The sequence below is a fragment of the Pagrus pagrus genome (genome assembly GCF_965226575.1).
Source record: "Pagrus pagrus genome assembly, chromosome: 11".
Taxonomy (NCBI): Eukaryota; Metazoa; Chordata; class Actinopteri; order Spariformes; family Sparidae; genus Pagrus; species Pagrus pagrus.
In genome coordinates this window covers 5,032,951-5,055,011 of record NC_140195.1, presented here as the reverse complement: position 1 = coordinate 5,055,011, position 22,061 = coordinate 5,032,951, and the positions used below count along the sequence as shown (strand labels likewise).

The following is a 22,061-nucleotide window of genomic DNA, read 5'->3' as shown; positions in this document are numbered from 1 at the left end:
ATTTTGGTAGTTGGGTGTTTTATTTCTGCCTCCTGTGGGCAAAGATGAGGTTGTTTCAAGGAGTTTTTTTCCTGTAGATCACTGTGGTGCTCAGTCAGAGTCTATTTTGCAGATGCAAATGTCCAAAAAGTCCTTAGAAAACAAAGCCAGTTTGTGCTTTGTTTGCAGCAGCAGGGTGGGAAGAATATTTTCTGTAAATGTTCTCACATTTTGTGGTGCGACACGAGCCTACAAACATTCCTCATTACTTTGGTTTATTGCTTCTGTTTCCATAAACTTCCCGGCTTTTCTAACCACATAAAGGTCAGCGCTGCTTTAATGTGACAATTAAATAGGAGGCTGAGATTATGCAGAACTTTCTTTAATATAATGTCTTTATCTCAGAGGTGGCTGGACATTTGCATTCTGCTCTGTGTGACCGCGGTCTGTGATTGGAGAAGGTAGTCTATTTCCACACATAGATCTGAGCAGGACAGCGGTAGGAAGGAAATCTGGTTTCCTGTGCTGAATGCCGAATACTTTTCTGAGTGTCTCTGTCCTGTCGGCTGTCCAGACAGTTCACCCGAGCCTCTGTCCTTCCTTCCCTCTCCATTACTTTAAAGTGGGAGACGTAGGTGGCACGGTTGCCCCCATTATGGCTTGTATCCTGTTGTGTTACAGTTTGCCGATGGTGAAGGAATTTCACATTTCCTGATGTCTCAGCCCTGCACGCTGAGGCTGCGAAAAAACATCTGGTGCCTAATCTGCTGTTGAGATGAGGCTATTTTGAACCTCTTTTGTCCATTGTTGTCCTTCTATCTCCCCTAATCAGAGTCTGCAATCTCTTCTCTGGAGATACAGAAGTTGCGTCCCATGTCCTCCTAACCTTTTGTCTTGACCTACACACTCAGATCCCCAAAGAGATTTCTGGGAGACAAAATCCAGTTTATCTCATTTGTGAGAGCTTTTTTCTTGTTCCACAGGCTCCGTTACAGACGGCCCCACTACACCAAGGATATTAGCCACTTTGTTTAGAAACCAAGGAAACAAAGGTTACTATGTCCACTTAAAAATAATAGGGATGGTCGTTGTTGAGGGTCCGCTGGGGCTTAAAAATTTCCCAGTGCTAATTTTGGACGAAAGCTTGAGAATTCATATTTCTACACTGGTGGTTCCCAGTGGAAGACCAGCGAGGGTTTAGCTAAAAGAAAACGGGTTTCAGTTATTTGATAATTATCCAAATTTCTGTTATTGGATAAATCTGAATCAGGACAATCACGAATATCTTCACAAGAGTTGATTGATTTCCTGACCTATTTTGACAGCCACAAGGGGCAGCCTGCTTTGTACAAGTAATCCCAAAATCCTAAGCCTGTCACCACGGCTAAAGGCTCAGGCTTGCCCATGGTGTCCCCAACAAAAAAAGAGTTCAGTCAGATGTGTGGGAACACTATGGATGACGGGGAAGTGACCATTTACTCGTCCTTTTACAAAATGTAGTAAGTGATTCAAGTATGTTTTCATGCCATTTTAGTTGCTTTAAGGGTTGGGGTTCACCCTAACCCATTCAAAAAATTTTTTACGATAATCACTTCTTCATAGTGTCCCATATCTACTTTCAACTAGTTGATGATAGAGTCTTATTCCTAGGTCATCAAGTACTGACGCTTTGGGTCGCCGATTAAGACCCCAAGGACACCCTGCGTTATTTTTTTAGACATATCACAACAGAAGAAATCAGCAGGATGGATCAGTTTAGGCAGTAGGACAAAACCCCTTTGCAGCTCCATAGTTTTCCAGGTATGCAGCAGTCAGAAATAGTGACCACCAGAGCGACCTATAGAAAGATTTTAAAAAAAAAAGAACTGCAACTTTTTAATGAGCAGAAATCATTTAAACTCCAAACACTGCTGATGTGGTCAGAACCCAAACTGGACTCAATGTAGCCGAGAATAGAACTGAACTGCGTCTCTTGTCAAATAAACTTCAATTCACTCGGTGCTCTGTGACATGTTGATCTGAGATTAAACGTGTAGTTTGGAGTTTCTCAGTCGATTCGCAGAGGGACGAGCAGAGAGATAAGTTTTGTGTCTTCAACCTGAGGGTCAGGCTGTCCTTGATCCACCAGGATGACTCACAGACAGGTCGCTACATTCTTGCCTCAGCTGGCTCAATTGCATCAATTGCCAGTGGGTGACTGCTGGAAAAACACAATCCAGGTTCATATTCTTCTTGTCTCTAGAGGAGAACAGATGTTGCAGCCTAAGTGGACAATAGATCAGGGTAATGTAGCCTGTCCGTCAGTTTGGCCTGGGCATGGGCAGGCTGCGGCCAGGTCAGGCCACCCACTCAGTGTTTCTGCAGTTTGTCATGGGCCGTTTCGATTGCACTGCCTCCGTGTGTGTCTGTGTCCCTGTGTGTCACACACTCTTGGGTAGTTACGCAGGGGGACGGGTGCTGGCAGCTGCAGTTATTTTGGGGAGGTCTTTGTTGTTGCACTGCTGGGGGCCCTCAAGGTGGTCACACACACACACACACACACACACTGACCCTGGAGGACAGGAGAAAACTTTCCTCACGTTATAATCGGACGGCTCACTCCCACACTTTTGTGGACAAGGCAGACAAAACACAAGGCCTGTGCTGTTAAAAAGCCCCATTTTCAAACAGTTAGCTGTCAATGCGACCGTGTACAAAGCACTCAGGGACGGGCGTTGTTCTGGAAGACTACTGCTGATAAGTCCTCGTCGCTGACTCGAAGCCTCACTGCTGCTCAGAGCCCCATGATGCTACACTCTGTTGTACCAAAAACAAACGTGTTGCCTTGGAGAACTGGCTTATGCCGCTCCTCTTTAGGAAAGAGATGTTGAGGGTTTCGTTGAAAGGCTGTTTGGACGACCTCTTTTTCCTCACGGCAGTATCGGGGGCACTGCAACTAATACAGCTGTTTATTTTGATGCCGCGACAGAAGAGAAGCTTTAATCGTAAGAAATAAAAATGGGATGTTGTGTTACAAAACAGATACAGATTTAGATTGTGATTACTGCCAGAGTATTCAGTTGTTTGACTTGATCAGCGGCTTCCTTGTTGAACACTAGAGACTATCCTTATCAAGTAATACCTCCCCTGGGATCTTAACTGTTTTCCTTCTGTCGGATAATACATTCAGCACATGTGCTTAAGAGGTCCATAACTGTAAAGTTCCTGTCTGTTCCTTTGTTTCAGTCGGTGATCACGGCCTCATCTGCACATAAAAGAGCGGAGACTAATAATGAAGCGTTTACCCCCCTCTGTGGCTCTCACTCCCGTTCCGACTCTGACAAGGATCACTAACAGATCAGCAGCCTTTGAAGTAGCGGATGTTTCATTAGCTTTAATTAGACTGGGTCAGTATTCTTGGGGGAGTCCTCAGATGGTTTGGGTAGGGCAAGTTTTCTGTCAACCGTTTCCCGTCCGGACTCTGTAGACTTTGAATTGTTTGATCATTTTGCAGTATTGCCCCTCGTTTTCGAGTGCCCTCTGGCCCCTCGGAGCAGAGTTACAAAGGGTAGTGGTTGAAATGTTTCCCTGTGAGACGGGACAGCCTTTCAAGACCCTCGTATGCCATAAGTTCTCGTTGATGGCAATCCTGGTATTATCACAATGCAGTTGGCCTTTTATCTAATGGAGATAGAATGGATGCTCAATCAAGTCGTCCAATCAAAAAACAACACTGCTTCTTTACCTGGTCACTAGCAGTTCGTTGTAAGATAACATTAGCTCCCACCCTGCCAGTCTGCACTCGGAGCGGTGCGTTACGAATGAAATTTAGTTACATATCAGGAATTTAAGAAAATTTCAGGCATGCTATTGCATGAAAGGGGGGGATGTAGCACTGAAATATGTGAAAATGCAGGAGAGTCATGCACAAATCAGCAAAAACAATGTACCGTGTCCTCTGAAAGACCACCACAACCACAGTTTTGACGTATCAGAAGCCAAATGTTTTTTGTGTGTGCAGCTGTAAAACAGCTGGATCCTCCACACTCTGGGTCTGAAGGACCTGTTGTTTGCTGCTGTCTGTAGAGGTTTGTGGAGTGAACTCTTACAGAATCTGGATCTGAGTATGAAACTGTCTTGTCAGCAAAGTGCTAGTAAAGAAGAAACACAAAAAATCCAAATATGTATTTATCTAAAAGAGATCATGGTCTTTTCTACTGAAAGACAGTGAATAGATACTTTGTGAGGCCGTGTCAAAACCTGCTAGTGTTTCAGAGTGACCGAGAGGCCTCCTCAGTTGACATTTCGGATCATGCCCCCCGGCGTGACTGCATCCAAACGCAGCGGAAGAATGAATGAGTCACCACAAAACAGAACATGGTCATTGTAGCCCGTGCCAGTGCAGAGGGCTCAACTTTTTGGTAGAATAAGTGGTTATAATGGTGCTCAGTTCTTTCCATTTCGGAGGGAAAACAGGAAGCAGCTCCTCCCTGTGTCGCTTCGAAAGCCCCAGGGTGGATGTGGAGACATGTGAGGGGCAGCGGGCGTTTTGTTTGGTTTGTAGGATATCCTCTTTGTCCCGTTGAGGCGAAGAAGAGGAGTCAATTCTAACGAGATGCCCTGTGACCTTTTCTCCTTGACGCTGTCATGCGAGCAGACTTTGTTGTGTTTCCAGACAGACACTGCTTGGACTCATTAGCAGACAAAAAACCACAGGATCCAGCGTCTCATTGAGCACGACCATCCGCAGCATGTGGATGGTAATGATTAGGGGGACAGTTTAGTGATGCTAAAACAAAAGTGATGTTGACAATCCTAGCTTTCCTTTCATGTCTTCCTGACATCTTGGCTGTTTCCTTGTGTTTGCTCTCACGTTTGTCTTTCAGCACATTTGAAAAGATGTGTTCTGTTTGTTGTATATTTAAATTCTGACAAGCTGACTTTTTCCTGATTTCCTGTTTCTGTGACAACTCTTATTCTCTTTTTCTAAATGTCACTTTCTATTTTTCTCTCCTCGCTTCCAACCATTTCCTTTCTAACTCTCCTGAAACTTTAACCTCTCTGCACCTGCCTGGCTAACTCGATCCTTCTCCCCGGTCCTTGTGTCGCTTTTTCTTGTGTGATCCTTGGCCTCTGGCTCCTGTTTGTGCCCCGTCGACCTCTGCGCCACGTCTCTTCCCCACCCTGTCGCTTGCTCCCAGCTCCTCACCCCTCATTGCTTGCCACAGCACAATGGCTGAACTCGTCACATATGAGGAACTTACAGAGCCCGGTTGAACCAGACCCCAGTAAGTCCTCGAGCACTTCTTTCTTCTTTTTATATGCTGCGGTTTCTCTCCACTCTTGTCTTTGGCTCACTCTCCTGTCACCTGCTCCGCTCAGTTATGCACTCTCGTTTCCAAACACACGCTCAGATCACATTCCAAGGAAGACTCGGCTCGGGCATGCAGTGTTTAAGACCAAGCGAGTCTGTTTTTCCAAGTGTCTTGCAGGCGTCTCCTCAGTGTTTCCTGGTGCCAGTGGAAAATGATTGGGTTGTTCCATCGAGTAATACTGTAATTCATCGCACCCGAGTGACGACACTTTCACATCCAGCTGAAAACATCTCCGTAAAAGATATGTTGGAAACACACACGGCGTTCGTCGTCGACAGCCAACACTTTCAGAAATGTGTTCCGCGATTTAATTTGAAAAGTGGTTTTGGTAATTTCAACCTCATGCAGATGGCTCATCCCAATGATACGAACCATCTGTTTCGCAGAAGCACTACTACATGAGTGTAAAAAAAAAAAAGTGCCTTCTTTATACACAATGGTGGGTTTTGATGCTTACATAGCAAACCGTGGGAGAGCACAACAGGTCAAGCTTAGTAGTGAAGCCAGAAGTTATTCTGAAGAGTTCCCCAGAGGGCAATGAGTCGACTTGGAGACAGAGTTGTTTGGCAGGCCACCAGGAAAAGGGTTAAGTAGCAGGGGTCCTGTCTACACGAGTTAAGCTGAGAAACGGGCAGCTGGCATATGAATATATTACAGTGAGAGTGAGATAGAAAGAGATGGAGGTGAGAGAAGGAACGAGGGAAAAGCCAAAGTCGTGTATTATTAAAGATTTTTGATGTATGTGGTTTGGGCCTTGTTCATATACGTTCTGGCTGTCCCTCGCTCCCTGCTCGGTGCTGGGTCGATGCCGTGGGCGCTGCCTTGGGGGTTGAAGGTCAAACCCAATGCGGCTTGGCTTTAAAGGCCAGGCTGGGCTCACTGCTCAATCAAGTCTTTGTCTTCTGCATAGGCCTCTATGTGTTCAGAGGGGGCCCGGCGCACAAAGCCGCCACAGTTCCACTGAACAGCTTTAATAGCGAAATAAGTTTGTGAATTAAGAGTGTGGAATTTTTTTTTTTTTTCATCCCACCCGTCATGTCTGCACTCTTGACAGTTTCATCACTCTTGATGGTAGCCGTGCTTGATGAGGGGATTCCCCCCCACCCACCCCCCGCTGCTGGAAACAGTGAGCGATGCACAGGAGAATGGGTCTTGGGAGTAAAGGAGCCGCTCGTTAGCAGCAGGGCACAACCCGGCACTCTAATCAAAGGATCTTGAGCGGCGGCGGTCCCACACTCGCCAGGCCGTAACGTCAAAGCGGCGAGCTCAGAGAGAGTTGGGGCTACGAGCTGCTGTTGACCCGGTGGCGAGTACCCACTCAAGTGATTAGATTATATGCGGGTCAAATGAGGCGCTTTGATGACTAACTTTGATGTCTTCTGAGTTCCACATTCAGGCCGAACGATCATTCCTATAAGTCTGACAGTAACAATCTGCAAAGCGAGCACGCAGGCACCCTGCCAGGCTGCGCTAAACCCTGCAGTTTTGTCGTTACATGTTCAACCCCCTCGCTGCGTGTTTTCATAGGCAGCGCTCAGTTTACTTTTTCATAAATGAGGCCTTTCCTCACCGCGAATGGGATGTCTTGAAGTGCCAACGCTGTGTGTAAGGAAAGAGAATTTAGCAGTGTTTAGAGAGGACAGATGTTTACCAGCCAAAGCTCAGGCAGTGGAGAAAAAAAGCAGTAAGGCTCCCCACAGGCCTCTAACACACACACAACCTGAGTGTGAGACAGAAAATCTAACACTTTTAATTAAGTAGCTCCTGGTAAGCATGATTAATATCCGCTGTCAGTGTCCACATGTCTGCTGATATGTAATTATCAAAGCAGAAGGGAAAGGGAGGAAACCATACACATGAAGAGTGTTGGCTCTTTCTCGGCACACTGTACGTGTGCACATTTCTCTTTTTGCACATATTTGGGCATGTATGTTTGCGACTAGAGGCTCAGCAGATGCCGACTTAGAACATGACTCTTTGCTTTTGGCATGGCGAGTTGCATCTGACTGCAAGAAACAGTGCAAATATTGACTTCCTCCCTAAACTCACACTGCCAGTCTGAAATCGGAGGCTGGCAGGCCCGTCCTAACAAAGCGTTGGCAGGAGTGTGAGAACGGGGCACCCTGCGGGCCTGGGCTATTTTAAGTTTCACAAGCTAAGCCTGTGACATTGGAATTATAATAATAGAGCTGACATTTTTTGTTTGTAATAAGTTATTCATATAGCTAATCGAGATGTTTTATACAGGTAGTTATATTAAGAGCTGGACAGTGTTTCAGAAATCTATAACTGGAGTGGGAAAATTGATTAGCTGAGTTAATCTTCTTGGCATTGTTCTGTGGAAGATTTGGATATAAGAACCATAAAGCTCAAAAGTCAACACAACTTAGGAAACAGTTAATCCTATGAAATGCCAAACTTTTGGAGATGTGCAATTGAGAATGGCCTTGATATACAAGAGGAGGAGTTTGTCTCACTGGTTGCATATAAATAAATCATCATGACATCATGATTCGTGTCCTGTCCTAACCCACAAATGTGGCAGATGGGTGGGGTGTGTGTATGCAGGGGCCATATGAGTGCTGCAAGAAGAGAGGAAGATGAGAATTAGGAAAAGAAATGTAACTTTGCCTCCCTGCGTTCCCTCGGAGAGATTAGGGGACAAGGTCGAGCACAGTGTAGCAGCTTTTTGGGTTCGCTGCCTTCATCAAGGACACTTGAGCAGTTGACACAATAGCTAAGAGCTCTTGTTTCACAGCAACAATCCACAAGACATAACAAATATAACGATGACGATGCCAAGAAGTTTTCCAGTGACCGTTGGGGTTGTAGCTACCGATTGTCTTCAACATTAATCACTCTAGCAAACACTCTCCAACTTAATCGTTCAGTCATTTGAATAAAACAGAAGAAAGCAGGAAATTTCTACACGCAGAAGGCCAGAAATCATCTTTCTGTCAATTGACCAGTCATTGCAGCTCTATTTGCCCCAAATCTGACATTATCATCCCAATGAATTAATGTATCAGTTGTCAAAAAAATAAATTAATGACCAACTATTTAGATAGTCTGAGTAATATTTTAAGGAAAAGAAGTAAAAACCTATCTGATTCCAGCTTCTTAAATGTGAGTATTTTCTGTTTTCTTTACTCCTCTGTGACAGTAAAGTGATGATCTTTGGGTTGAGGACAAAACAAGAGATTTAAGGACGTCATCTCGGGCGTTGTAGACACTGATTTTTCACAATTTTCTGACAATATATAGCCCTAATAACTTATAATTTAATTGATAAATTATTGGCAGATTAATCAATGAAAATAATTGTCAGTTGCAGCCATACAATAGATGTAAAAATCAACCAGCTGCTTCTGAGGTTTGTGACTCAGTTGGAAATACCAGGATTGTGCTGATGGACTAACCCCATTTCACCTGGCACTCCGAGCAAGTTACAACAAAGGGAACTAATTGCAGCTACTGTATGATTCATGCCTGACCACAGAGTGTGCTACACAGTGTTTTCCCTTGGTTTGTGGAAGATGTGGCACGTGCGCATATTTGGCGGGGGATTTGTGCTCCTCGCCCAAGATTTTTTTTTTTGTCTTTTTACGATTAAAAAAATGCAATTTCGTAATATTTGTGGACCGTTATTATATCTGTGTTCAAAATATTGGAAGAGCTAGAGCTGATTAATAAACTACACACAGATCTCAATGATAAAACATGTTAAAGACATCCACTGGGCCCTAACTACAACCATTAGATCTGAGGAAAGTCATCACGATGGTTGGTGCCCAAAGCAACGGTAGGGGAAAACCCAGCCTTACATTCCACCAGTTGACCTACATGTTTAATGACCAGTCAGACCAGTTAACGTCTGACGTCTCTCTGTAGACCATTGATAAACCTCAGCCCCCTCCGCCGCTCTGCTACCTGATGTGTTTGACTTTGTGCATGTGGAGGGAAGTTTGCAGCCCCCCTTCCACAGGGTCAATCACAGAGGATTTTCTTCATCTTCCCCTGCGCCCGCTGGCACAGTAGTGACGCCGTCTCAAACTCCCACTCGCCTTCCAACTCTCTGATATCATCGGCGCTCAATCAGTCTGATGCAAAAACCCGCGGCCCTGCTGCCACGGCTGATATCCAGCCTGTGTATTTGAATGTTTGCGTTGATTGAGTTTCAGAGAGTGAACTCACTTCTGTCTTTACATCAAAGGGGGCTTTATCAGCGTCCGTCCGCCCGCTGTTTGTAAGTATGTCGGATTTGTGTCTACATGTCCGTGACGCATACAGAGAGGAAGACGAGCCTTGATATTGTAATTTCATGGTTATATTTGTGTGTGTTGGGGCGAGAGCGTGTGTCTCGTTAGAGTCTATGTGTGGCAGCGGTCGGCTTCAGCACACACCCGACCACAATTGAGATATGGAAATAGACGCCATAATTTGTATGTGGCTCTGATTTAAGCCACAGTCATGCTTTCCAGTTTTTACTTTCTGTAACATTTAACCGAAGACTCTCCTGAGGGAAATCATTCCTAAACAGTATCCCGTATCACATTGTCTCTTTCATAAACTTACCAGCTTGAATCTGGCTTATGATATCTAAACCCGGCAGCAGATGGATATTAATGCTGAGCCTGTGGTCTCTGTCTGTTATTGTGTGGTTTATCTGACAGATTCCCCCTCGCCTCTCTGTGTTTATAGTTTATTACAGAGCTCTCGTCAACTTCACCGACTCCCTGGTCTACGGCCCCGAGCTCGAGGACATCTTCTCACCCGCCTTTAATGAGATCTCCGAAGCAGTTGTGGACACGGTATGTCTTGTTCTCAGAAGATAAAATCATGTACAGTACTCTAAGACTGCCTTTTAAGGTTCAGGCGTGTTATTTATGAGTTTAATATTCAACTATGTGTGACCTTACATCTGAGAAAAAAAGCCCAGGCTTGTTTATTTGAACCTAACCTAGTCTGGTTTTTCCCTCCACAGCTGGAGTCGGACTACAACAGGATTCCAGGTGTCCAGACAGTCAGCGTGGTCCTCATTAAGTAAGAACCCAAATCCTTTAAATCAAGCCCTGTGACACTCAAAGTAGATACCCTGCAGCTGTGTGCTGCTGCTGCTGCTGCTGCCTGGTTGTCTCACTCTGGCCAGGTGATATTTCTTTTCCTTTTTCCACGCTGCGCAAGGCCAACAGTGTCGGCCTGCAGTCAGAAATTCGTCAGCGGTGACTAATTTCTCCAAGGAACGTCCAAAGAGGAACCTTACCTCAAAATAAATTTCCCGTTTAACCTTCTGAAGTGCATACTACAGACTCTGATGGTGTGTTGAGACTACCTGCGACTGAGGATTTCTTACTACACAGGATTCCTTTTTGCAATGATCTGTAATACGCTTAGTTGAACACAACTTGTCCAGGTTCTTCGTCGCCTCAACTTCATAAAAGCCAAAATACCTCCATATGCTAGTTTTTAAGCCAGGGTACCAATCGGATTATATCTATCGGTTGCTCACGGTCAGTTATCCTCACCAACACTCAAGAGCTAGCCTAGCTTAGAACGTTAACACCGACGTACATGTTTGCATTCACTCAGGAACGTACAGCTTGGTCTTGCAAAATTGTTAATTTTTTCTTGCTTTTTTGCAGGAAGATGATCAGAGAGGATGGCGTGGACGTATTCGTGGAGTTGGACGTGGGTTCTGACTACAACACCAACGACGAGCAGATCCGCAGCGTGCTGTACAACGTGGTGAAGGAGGGAGCCATCGCTTCCTACGTCACATCAGTCGAGGGCTTCCAGTTCAGACGGCTCGGTGAAGGTAAGATGTCAACAAAAGGGGAACGCCGCTTATCACAGCCGTGATGTGACCGACTCTTTTGATCAAGAAGAGGTTCGCGAGAGCAGGCGGCGGCGTCCTTAACATTTCCCTTTGGTTTCTAGTTCACCCTCAGCCTCAAGTGGAGCCTATAGCAGCGCCAGGTTTGTACTGTGCCATGTGTGCTGCATGGCGACTGAGCTGACTGTAGTGTAGAAACTGTAGGAGAACTGTAGTGTCTTTCGAAAGAAGTTGAGCATTTCCTTCTTTATGATGTTGAAGTTTGACGATGACCTTCACTTTGACGCGTACAAGCAAAGGTCATGTGGTCTAAAGAATGTTTTGCATGGAGGAACTGATGTAAAATAGACTCGTGAGTTCGGTCCATGAAGTTCAGTAGTGTGCAGGGAATAAGACGGACTTTTGCATGGCATGAGTTTGATTAGGAATGCTGCTGTTCACTGCGATCTCAACCAGCTTACGACACTTTACACAGGCATGGCAACTGGTAGGTTAGGATCATGGTGACTTTATTTTCTGTGTTATTACTCAAGATGATGGGTTCCAGCCTATCTATCTATCTATCTATCTATCTATCTATCTATCTATCTATCTATCTGTCTGTCTGTCTGTCTGTCTGTCTGTCCACCCATCCCTTATTGTCTAGTCTAATCTATGTGTCTAGTCTAGTCTGTCAAGTTTAGTCTTTGTGTCTAGTCTAGTCTGTCAAGTTTAGTCTTTGTGTCTAGTCTGTCTAGTCTGTGTCTAATCTAGTCTGTCTAGTCTGTGTGTCTAGTCTAGTCTGCCTAGTCTAGTCTATGTGTCTAGTCTAGTCTATGTGTCCAGTCTAATCTGTGAAGTTTAGTCTTTGTGTCTAGTCTAGTCTGTCAAGTTTAGTCTTTGTGTCTAGTCTAGTCTGTCAAGTTTAGTCTTTGTGTCTAGTCTGTCTAGTCTGTGTCTAATCTAGTCTGTCTAGTCTGTGTGTCTAGTCTAGTCTATGTGTCCAGTCTAATCTGTGAAGTTTAGTCTTTGTGTCTAGTCTAGTCTGTCTAGTGCAGTCTATGTGTCTAGTCTAGTCTGTCTAGCCTAGTCGGTTTCTAATCTAGTCTGTCTAGTTAAGTCTGTCTAGTCTTGTCTGTGTTTTATCTAGTCTGTGCATCTAGTTTAGACTGTCTAAATTTTTCTGTCTGTCTAGTCTGTCTAGTGTAGTCTATGCGTCTGTCTGTCTGTCAGGTTTTGTTAGTTTAAGCCCAGGGTTTACACCTGACAGAAAATGTATGGTAGTCTTACCAACATGCCTAAGTGTCACACTGGCTCTAGTAATCGGTGTGTTGTAGTGTGTTGGCCGTACTGTAGGCTTGGCTTGCATGTCTTTGATCGCTCAACACCGCTTCCCTCCCTCCTGTTCCCCTCTGCATCTCTCTTAGTAACCCCCAGCATCAGACCCTGCATGCCAGATGAGCACAGGTGTGGTGATGGGACATGTATCCTGATGGAATACCTGTGTGACAACAGACCAGACTGCAGAGACATGAGTGATGAGACCAATTGTGGTGAGTGGCTTCAGCTTGGCCTGCAAGTTGTAACACAGTCTGCTGTAGCATGGAAGACTGGCTGAATGTGATATGTTCCCGTACTGTAACTGCTCTAAGTAGGCACTAAGATGAATTGCTAAGATTAACCAGAGATTTGTTTTAGACATAAAAGGTCCTGCAGTGATCACCACCCCTCCCACCACAACCACCACCATCAAGAAGCCCCCGCTGCCCCCCAGCCCACCTGGACCCTGCAGAGCCGATCAAGCCACGTGCCAGAGCGGAGAGTGCATCCCACGAGACTACATCTGTGACGGAGAGAGGGACTGCTCGGACGGAAGCGACGAGTTCAGATGCGGTAAGACACTTAGCCTTGTGCCATGCGCACGCTCTCAGATAACGACATATGCTCTAATTATCCCCCGTCTCCTCACAGGTACTCCATCTCCCTGTGAACCCAACGAGTTCAAGTGTAAAAATGGCCGCTGTGCCCTCAAGCTTTGGCGTTGTGACGGAGACAACGACTGTGAGGACAACTCAGATGAAACAGACTGCCGTAAGTCACATTGACTTAATTCTTTAACCAGTAACTTTCTGGATGATGACAGTTGATTGTTGAGTCTCATCGACAACCCAAAGTGTCAGTATCTGACAGCCTGGGGATGAGACTTAATAATTAACTGTCTTTCTTCAGAATCGCTGTAAAAGTCAGGTCAGGTGTTGCTTTAAAGGTCTCCCATGAAGGAAAAGGTCAACAGTTTGGGAAATGTGCTTATTTTGCTTTATTGCAGAGAGCGAGATGAGAAGATCAGTACCACTCTCATATCTGTTCAATAAATGTGAAGCTACGCCAGGTGACAGTTAGCATAAGCTAGCATTCAAGGATTTAAACAAAACACCAGATGAATCGCTACCACAAAACTTTGCATGTAAACTATTAAAAGTCGATACAGCACTTTTAAGAGTCAATACAGTATAAAAAAAAACATTTTCAATACTTAAAGCGGACATAGGCACCGTTTCATCTTCCTCTTTTGAGCATATCCCTATGGTTTTGTAACTCACTGATCTAGAAGAAAGAAAGGTGGTTTTATACCGTCTCAAGTCCCAGTGAGAGACACGTATCAACTGGGGAACACATTGAAGTGAATGCCCATCTGTTCACATTTGTTTTACCTCGGCTTCTATCGCTCTCCCTCTTCACCTCCTTTGCCTCCTCCATCAGCAGGGTTTCTTTTTCTTTTCCACAGTTATTTTGGTTGTTCCCCCCGTTACCTGGGGACGGCTACAATGACTCTTCCTGTTTTGGTTGCACAATGGCAGACGGGCTAGGGAACCAAACTATCTGTGGATGGTGTCATTTTTCTCCAGCCGTTACACTGTGCAGTATTTACTTCAGAATGAGAAGTTAAATCCATATAATAATGAAGCTATTGCCAGTTTAATGTCTCTGCACAGAGCCTTAATAAAACCATAATATGTCAAAGAACATATAACCTGATAATTAGTAGGTTCAGACGTGCTGTTAGGAGGATTTTGTTACCTTTGAACAGAGCCAGGGAAGCTTTTTGACTCTCGCCTTCTTCTCTTTATGCTAAGCTAATTGACTACCGACTGTAGCTTCATATTTAGCATACAGGTACTTCTTGTCATCCTTATATTGATGCTACTGTTGACAAGTGACTAAAAGTTGTGTTAAATCTCTGCAGCCACCAAGGGTCCTGATGACAGGTGTGCACCTGAGCAGTTTGAATGCCGGAGCGATCGCACCTGCATCCCGGCAAGTTATCAGTGCGATGAAGAGCCGGACTGCCCCGACCGCTCTGACGAGTACGGCTGCAGTAAGTCTCGCACCAACAATCATCCAAAGCTCCTACAATCTTTCCCTCGCTTTCTCATACACATTTCACTCTTTTTTCTCTCTCCATGCTTCTTTGACTCTCCTCTGCGGTCACACTCTGAGTTCTTTTGTGCTCTGTGACTAATTTGCTGTGAACCAGCCTCTTTTCACACATGTGTTGTGTGACTGAGACACAGAGCTTTTTGTGAACCATCTATTCCTTGAGAACTGAAAGGGAATTGTCCGTCCATGGCCAGAGAATTATGTTTCCTTTGACTGTCAGGCATTTACGAGCTCCACTGGATCGTCAAATTCCAGTCACACGCCAGCCTTTTTTGTACATGTGCATTTATTGTGTGGTTAAAACAGTTCTCATCCTCTCGACACTTCGCAGCCCCTCCCTCTGTGACAAGCCCGCCAGAAGAGTCCGTTCAGGCGGCGCGGGGGGCGACGGTGACGTTCACCTGTCAGGCTGTCGGAGTGCCGACACCCATCATCACCTGGAGACTCAACTGGGGACACATCCCTGTCAGCGGCAGGTGGGTTTGATGAGACATCCTCCACCCTGCTGACTGTACTGTAATTAAATCTAACCTAACTCGTTTTGGCAACGTTACAGATTAATTGGGTTTTATGACACACATTTTTAATGTGTTTGAAACTGCTCTGAATGTAAAAAAAAATAATTTTATTATTGCTACTATTATAAAAAACACGTGTTGCACTGTTTGGGCAAGCTGCTGCCAACAAACATCTACATCTGGTGAGAGCCAGTCCTGCTAATTGATCAGCAACAGACCGTGATGATTTGAAAATGGTTTCCAATTTATCTTCTCTCCACTTTCCTCACCTGACATAACATGAATGTTCTTCGAGACCACAGTATAACTGCCGACAGGCCTGTAAAGATCAGTCTTTCCATGCTGACTCGTAATAGACCTGTGATTTTAATGACTGAGATATTTGCGGTGTTCTCCGACACCAAATGTTGCTGTTTCAGGATGTTCATGCTGGGCGTAGCCCGCTGTGTGCACCGTTAGGCAATCACGGTTGAATTTTATGGATTTCTGTCTCACTTTTCTGCAGATTTTTTAAAGTGAGAGCCTGTTCAGCTGGTACAGACTCTCCACTGAGGTGAAAACTGTTAAAGCGATCATATGGGTTGCATTTCTGTCTTCGCAGGATTTCCATGACCAGCGAGAATGGCCGTGGCACCCTGACCATTCGTGATGTGAAGGAGGCGGATCAGGGGGCGTACACCTGTGAGGCCATCAATGCTAAAGGCCTGGTGTTTGGTATCCCCGACGGAGTGCTAACTCTCACATCGAACCCAAATCCAGGTAATGACCCCTCACTTTTACTGTCTTTTTACACATCGGAAACACAACAACAAATTGAAGTGTCTTTCCTTGCTGTCCTCAGGCAACTGTCCTGATGGTCACTTCAGTGTGGAGGGCCGCTGTGTGTCCTGCTTCTGTGCTGGAATCACCAAGAACTGCAAGGGCACCGGTCGCTACCGCAACCAGATGAGCCTGCGATTCACTGACGAGGAAGATTTCAAAGGCACTGAAACCATAAATCCTCATGAAACTGATAGAGAGCTGACAGAGCTAATACACTTCAGAGCATAAATCATGCTGAGTCGATGTGTTATTCTTATTTCCAGGAGTGAACGTCACCTACCCCTCCAGACCGGGCATCCCTCCTCTCTCCTCCACTCAGCTCCTCATTAACCCTGAGATGGAAGAGTTCCAGCTCGTCGACCTGTCGCGCCGTTTCCTCAACCTCGACTCCTTCTGGACCTTGCCTCGCCAGTTCCTGGGCAACAAGGTAAAGCATAGAATTATTTACAAAATGTGTTTTACTTAGAATCGGATGTACACATGAAAATCATGTCTGTTTTTTTTTTTTAGATCGACTCCTATGGAGGATCCCTGAAGTACAAGGTGCGGTACACGTTGGCCCGCGGTCTGTCTGAGGTTGTGGAGAAGCCGGATGTGATGCTGGTTGGAAATGGACGCAGGCTTGTGTACCGCAGAGGCGGCGCCACCCCTTCCCGGGTGATCAACCAGAAGGAGATCAAATTCACTGAAGTAGGTCTTTGGTTAAGAGAAAAACATGCAGAAAAACAAAACAAAATATTGTAGATCAATAAATCTGAAGTAGATGTACACACATCAATAAACCTGTTTTTTTTAATTGTTTTAGGATAACTGGCAGCACTCCAACGGTCTCCCCGTGAGCCGGGAGGATATGATGATGACGCTGGCCAACCTGGACAGCATCAACATCCGCACTATCTACGACAACCACATGGTCAGCGTGGCCATCAGTGACATCGTCATGGACACCACCACCGTGGAGTTCAGCACCATGGGTCATGCCAAGACTGTTGAAGAGTGCAGGTAAGAAAAAAAAATAGTGCTTGAGATGGAAAGATCCTTTAGAGCTGTCAGTTATTAATCTCCAATCAAACAGCCTGTTGGGACGTGTCTAGTGTGGGCATATTTAAGAGCGAGAAGTTCCTTTCTCTCTCGCTACAGTATCCTGAATGTAAAAATAAGTCTTAAGTTAGGCTTAACTCAGCTGTTTTTATTTACAACATTACGAATGTTTATAATTTGTGGTGTTGGTTCGAAACCCTTCTCAACGCCACCCACATTTATCATTCCCAGATGTCCTCCTGGATATTCGGGCCTGTCCTGTGAGATGTGTTCCTCTGGTTTCGAGCGCGTCCCCGGCGGTTCCTACCTCGGCACCTGTGCTGGTTGCAACTGTAACGGACACGCCAGCGCCTGCGATCCCATCAGCGGACACTGTCTGGTAATGGCTCGCTCTGTTTTTTGGCAAGAATGAGCCGTCAGTCACTTTGCAGATAATCACTTCCTTAGTGAGGAGTTAAGCTCGTTGATTTTAACAGATGTTTTTGCTAACAGGAAATTATTCTCTTATTTACTTTCCTGCCAAGAGTTAGTTGAGATAATTAATAGTGTGGTTTTGGTGTGTGTGCTAATTATGAAGCTAGAGTCAGCACACGATTGTCCTAGTCTGACTCTCTCAAAGATAAAAAAAACACTCCACCAGTTTTACAGATTTAGTCTGTTAACAGGTCTTTGGACGTGCTACAGCATATGTGAAAAAGTAGTATAAAGCCTTTTGTGGCTTCAGAAGAAGCTGCATGTAATTTGATAAAATTTCTTCCAGTCAGTTGCATTGTGGGTAATGTAGGCACCAGGCTCTGGAATGTAGTCCACTGGTCTAGCATTGTACTCCTGGAACACTGTTGGACTCGTGATGTACACTTTCAAAATTGAACCTGGTGCCTACATCACCCACAATGCAACTTACCCATTGAGTGACATCACTAGAGGCAGTTTAAGAGATTACATGCAGCAATATGAAGTACTACTCCCCAAGACCTGTAAATACACTTTAATACAAAAAATTGGGGAAGCTACCTTTAAAGGCTAGCTGTTTCCCCTCGCTTCCAGTCTTTATGCTAAGCTAAGCTAATTAACGCCCAGCTGTACGGACACAAAAGTGGTGTTGCTCATCTCGTCTAATGGGGGAAAAAAACTGAATGAGTGTATTTCCCAAAATGTCAAACTGTTGCTGGTCCTTTTCTGAGTGACCTTCACGTGAGAGAATCACCAGTGTGTTCTTCACGCCACAGAGCTGCCAGCACAACACAGAGGGCCCTCAGTGTGACAAGTGTCGCTCTGGCTACTTTGGTGACCCAAGCCGAGGTCGACCCGATGACTGCAAGCCCTGCCCCTGCCCGTACTACGAGACCTCACGACGGTAAGGTCACCGACCCGTGCAGACCACACATACATCTGCTGTATGGATATAGGCTGACACGTACACACCCACATACCACACACAAGGCATCAGTGGGAACAGAATGAGCTGGTTCGCTCTGCGTTTTTTTTTTGTTTCTCAAAAGCTGAGCTCATTCAGATCTTTGAGCACTGGTTTATTCGTTTAACTTGGCATTAAACCGCTGTTTTAATCAGTAATGAATTGCTTTTTCATCGGGCTCTGTAGGTTTTCTGACACCTGCTTCCTGGATGTCGACCAACAGCCAACGTGTGACGCTTGCAGGCCTGGCTACACAGGAAGACGCTGTGAAAAGTGAGGAAACCAACTGTGACTTTTAAATTACACACTGCCAACACTGAGAATCTCACGGAATATATTTATCATGCTTAATATAAGACAGAAAAAGCCATAAAGCGGCATCTAAGTGACATAAAATTAACTTTGTTTTTACTTTTAACATTTAATTTATGGTTCTTTGAGGTGGAATTTTTTGTAGAGCAGTTACATTTTTCACAGTCCGACTTCGCAGATGTAGACTGTTGGTATAGGCCTGCCATTGGGCGGCTATTTCAGGCTCTAACCTGGGTGCTGTGACAAGACAATTATGATGCCGGAGTGATTTTGTTTCCCCGATAGCAGAATGGTTTTTGGTGCAGCCAGACCTTTCTCCAGCACATGGAGAAAGGTCTGGCTATGCAGGACAGCAGGACTAGTAAAAATGTCCATAGTTTGCTGTTTTTAGCTTCATGACCTAAGCATCTGCAGCTTTCTTTATTGTTTATGACCGTAAATAAAGAGTCTTTGGGTTTTGGACAATTTGACTGGACAGAAATAGCGGTTTGAAGACATCAATTTGGGGTCTGGAAGAGTTTTTTCACTTTTTTTTTTAATCAAAAATAATTTGCAGATTAATGGAATCACCAAAAAATGGTGACTACAGATTGATTGTAACAAGAACAGAACGAGCTTTAACAAATACTTGTTTTAAATAGTTCGATCATATCTCTTGTTTTATTTCAGGTGTGCAGCTGGTTACCAGGGCAACCCCCTCCTCCCTAATGGAAAATGTGTTCCCAACCGTGAGTACACCTTCAACAAATGCACCGACATTTTTCAAATTCTCATTTCAAGGCGTGAAATCGGCAGACGCTGCACCTGGATTGTTTTACCTGTTGTACTCTTCAGTCATCCAGCGATATGTCTACACCGAGGTCTTAACCCTGTGTAATGATTACCATAGGTTTTTTCCCCCTGGTGCTACAGTAGTAGCCTGTAGTATGTGGTCATGGCACAGGTATGCAGGATGGCTGGAACACTCCCAGGTGCACTTTCCTTTCCTTTCCCCCGTATGTCATCATCTCTCTCCCTGCAGAAAACTCCAAGTGTGATAACAGAGGAGTTATCAGCTCCAACAGCAGACCGTGCAGCTGCAAGGTATATATGAATGAAATATGAGGATTATATTATAACCATTTAGTGTGATCTGTTGTTCATTTGTGGCTCATGAGGCTGATGTGTCTGTTTTGAAAGAAAGAAAAAGAGCTTGACAGGCAGATGGATTACATGTGTGCGTGTGTTTGTTTCTGTGTGTGTGTGCGCGCAGAACAACGTGGCAGGCGCCCTGTGTGACGAGTGTAAGGCCGGGTTCTTCCACCTATCAGAGGCCAACCCCGAGGGCTGTCTCCGCTGTTTCTGTATGGGCGTCACCAAGCAGTGCGCCAGCTCCACTTGGAATAGAGATCAGGCAGGTTGCCAAGCTACTAATGGTAAAAGGAGGGGTGAATATTTTTGGTATCAAGGTTTGACTCAGTGTTTGTGCAGCCTTGCTGTATCAGCAGATCCTTTCAGATGCTGAACGGTGGAGAAGCAGTGTGCAAACAGTGATTGTTCCTCGGGTGGGACCACACTTGAATCTCAGCTCGCATCTCATTCAGACAATCGTTTGTGTGTCTCTCAGGTGCTAGGAGGGGTGAACGGGCAGCTCTTCTCCCTCTCCAACAGTGCCAACACTAAAACTATCTCTGAAGGCATCTCCCAGAGGGGCTCCTCTGAAGTTGTGTACCGCTCCTTCACCAGCGTCCCCATCGACGTCTACTACTGGGTCCTGCCTGAGGGCTTCAGAGGAGATAAGGTGAGAGGGAAAACAACAAGGTAGAGAGAAGACTAAAGGGGAGGAGAGGAAAATAATCCGTGAAGTGTTAGTCGAGCTAGATTTCTCTGCCCTCTCTGTCCCACTCAGTCATGCCTCAACATGTTGTCAAGTGAAAAGGCTGCACTTATCCACACAGAGAGCCTCCTTTGAACTCACAGTCAACATGGGTGTCTTGTGACTTCCCCCACAGTATCATATGGACTGAAATACCTTTCCACTATTCACTCTTTTCCTCTTCTTGCTACCAGGTGACGGCCTATGGCGGAGAGCTCAGCTACACAGTGCGCTTTGAACCGCTTCAGCGCTCAAATGTTATCGACGGTAAGCCAGATGTGGTTCTCCAGGGCAACGGCATCTTCCTGGAACACTACGCACCCAAGCCTCTCGCACGAGTCCCACAAACCATCACTGTGACCTTCAGAGAGGTGTGTTTCATTGTTCATAGGGGGAGTCTCATTCAGTTAAATCTGAACTTGACTTAATTTTCTCTGTTCTCCATCTCTCTGGCTCGTAGTCTTCATGGCGTCGTGCTGATGGGCAGCCGTGCACTCGTGAGCACCTGCTGATGGCTCTGGCTGACGTTACCGTCTTCATGATCAGGGCCACCTACGCAGACAAAATGGCTGAAAGCAGGTATGGTGGGAGATCCTCTGTCACTGTACAGCTCATTCATATTCCTTTTAATAGCTCCAAGACCCCAATTTCACTGAAGTGTGTTGTTAATTGTGTTTTTTTGTGTTTAATAGTATCTCAGACATCAAGATGGACATTGCCGTTCCTCAGCCCACTGGTAATGAACGCGCTCTGGAGGTGGAAGAGTGCTCCTGCCCTCAGGGATACAGAGGACCTTCTTGTCAGGTACACATGGAGATTTCATAGAAGTCAAGTTCAAAGGTGAAATATACGACCCACTAGATATTGCACTAGAGCACCTCAGACCAAAACAAAAGCTCATGAAACTTTAAAATGAGGCAGTGCTGATCAAGTATTAATCAAGATTTTGTTACTGCGCAGCCTATTTCTTTCTTAAAGTGATTTCAGAACCATATATTAGTGTGTTGTTTAGCTGTAATATGAGAAAGTTTGTCACCAGTCGGCCCCCATGTTGTGTTTTGCACAAAAACAGAGCTTACCAAACTCACATCAGAAGAGGCAGTGCGGATTAAATATAAATCAAGATTCTGTTACTGCGTAACCTATTTCTCAAATGTTTTTGGAAACATGTTTTAGTGAGCTACTGTAGTGTAGCTGTGATTTGATAAAGTTTTTACAGGACCACCATGTTAATAACAGAAAGAGAAGGACTCACATGCACTAACATTCGCACGTGGCCAGACGCAAAACAAAGAACAGAGAAGCTCAGATCCCAACACACACACACACACACAGAGAGTGACATTATTTCCTGTTAAGGATACCTTTACTCCACCATAACCTAACATAGCAAGTCGTTTTTTTGCTGCTATATTTATGTTCAAAATCTCATATATTTAACCTTTAATTTAAGAAGAGACCATCCCAACTTAAGGTCCACTTACCAGCATTTTTGAAGCTTTCATCTGCATCT

General features: G+C 45.1%; 1 protein-coding gene across 12 annotated transcripts in view; it reads left to right on the top strand.

Annotated features, from left to right (window-relative positions):
* The window catches only part of hspg2 (heparan sulfate proteoglycan 2), a 98,609-nt gene that overhangs the window by 33,222 nt on the left and 43,326 nt on the right, over window positions 1-22,061 (top strand). For 6 of the 12 annotated variants that reach the window (XM_084366346.1, XM_084366344.1, XM_084366336.1 and 3 more), the window contains exons 4-26: window positions 10,035-10,144; window positions 10,318-10,376; window positions 10,976-11,148; window positions 12,573-12,698; window positions 12,844-13,038; window positions 13,117-13,236; window positions 14,390-14,521; window positions 14,915-15,059; window positions 15,703-15,860; window positions 15,943-16,083; window positions 16,187-16,350; window positions 16,434-16,613; window positions 16,729-16,925; window positions 17,196-17,343; window positions 18,194-18,321; window positions 18,568-18,654; window positions 19,363-19,421; window positions 19,715-19,776; window positions 19,946-20,086; window positions 20,300-20,473; window positions 20,743-20,919; window positions 21,009-21,127; window positions 21,241-21,352. In XM_084366346.1, coding sequence (XP_084222472.1) covers window positions 10,035-10,144; window positions 10,318-10,376; window positions 10,976-11,148; window positions 12,573-12,698; window positions 12,844-13,038; window positions 13,117-13,236; window positions 14,390-14,521; window positions 14,915-15,059; window positions 15,703-15,860; window positions 15,943-16,083; window positions 16,187-16,350; window positions 16,434-16,613; window positions 16,729-16,925; window positions 17,196-17,343; window positions 18,194-18,321; window positions 18,568-18,654; window positions 19,363-19,421; window positions 19,715-19,776; window positions 19,946-20,086; window positions 20,300-20,473; window positions 20,743-20,919; window positions 21,009-21,127; window positions 21,241-21,352 — 3,107 coding nt within the window. Of the gene's footprint in view, window positions 1-10,034; window positions 10,145-10,317; window positions 10,377-10,975; window positions 11,149-11,270; window positions 11,310-12,572; window positions 12,699-12,843; window positions 13,039-13,116; window positions 13,237-14,389; window positions 14,522-14,914; window positions 15,060-15,702; window positions 15,861-15,942; window positions 16,084-16,186; window positions 16,351-16,433; window positions 16,614-16,728; window positions 16,926-17,195; window positions 17,344-18,193; window positions 18,322-18,567; window positions 18,655-19,362; window positions 19,422-19,714; window positions 19,777-19,945; window positions 20,087-20,299; window positions 20,474-20,742; window positions 20,920-21,008; window positions 21,128-21,240; window positions 21,353-22,061 lie in introns of all 12 variants that reach the window. The other 6 variants (XM_084366345.1, XM_084366343.1, XM_084366340.1 and 3 more) reach the window with 2 other exon arrangements.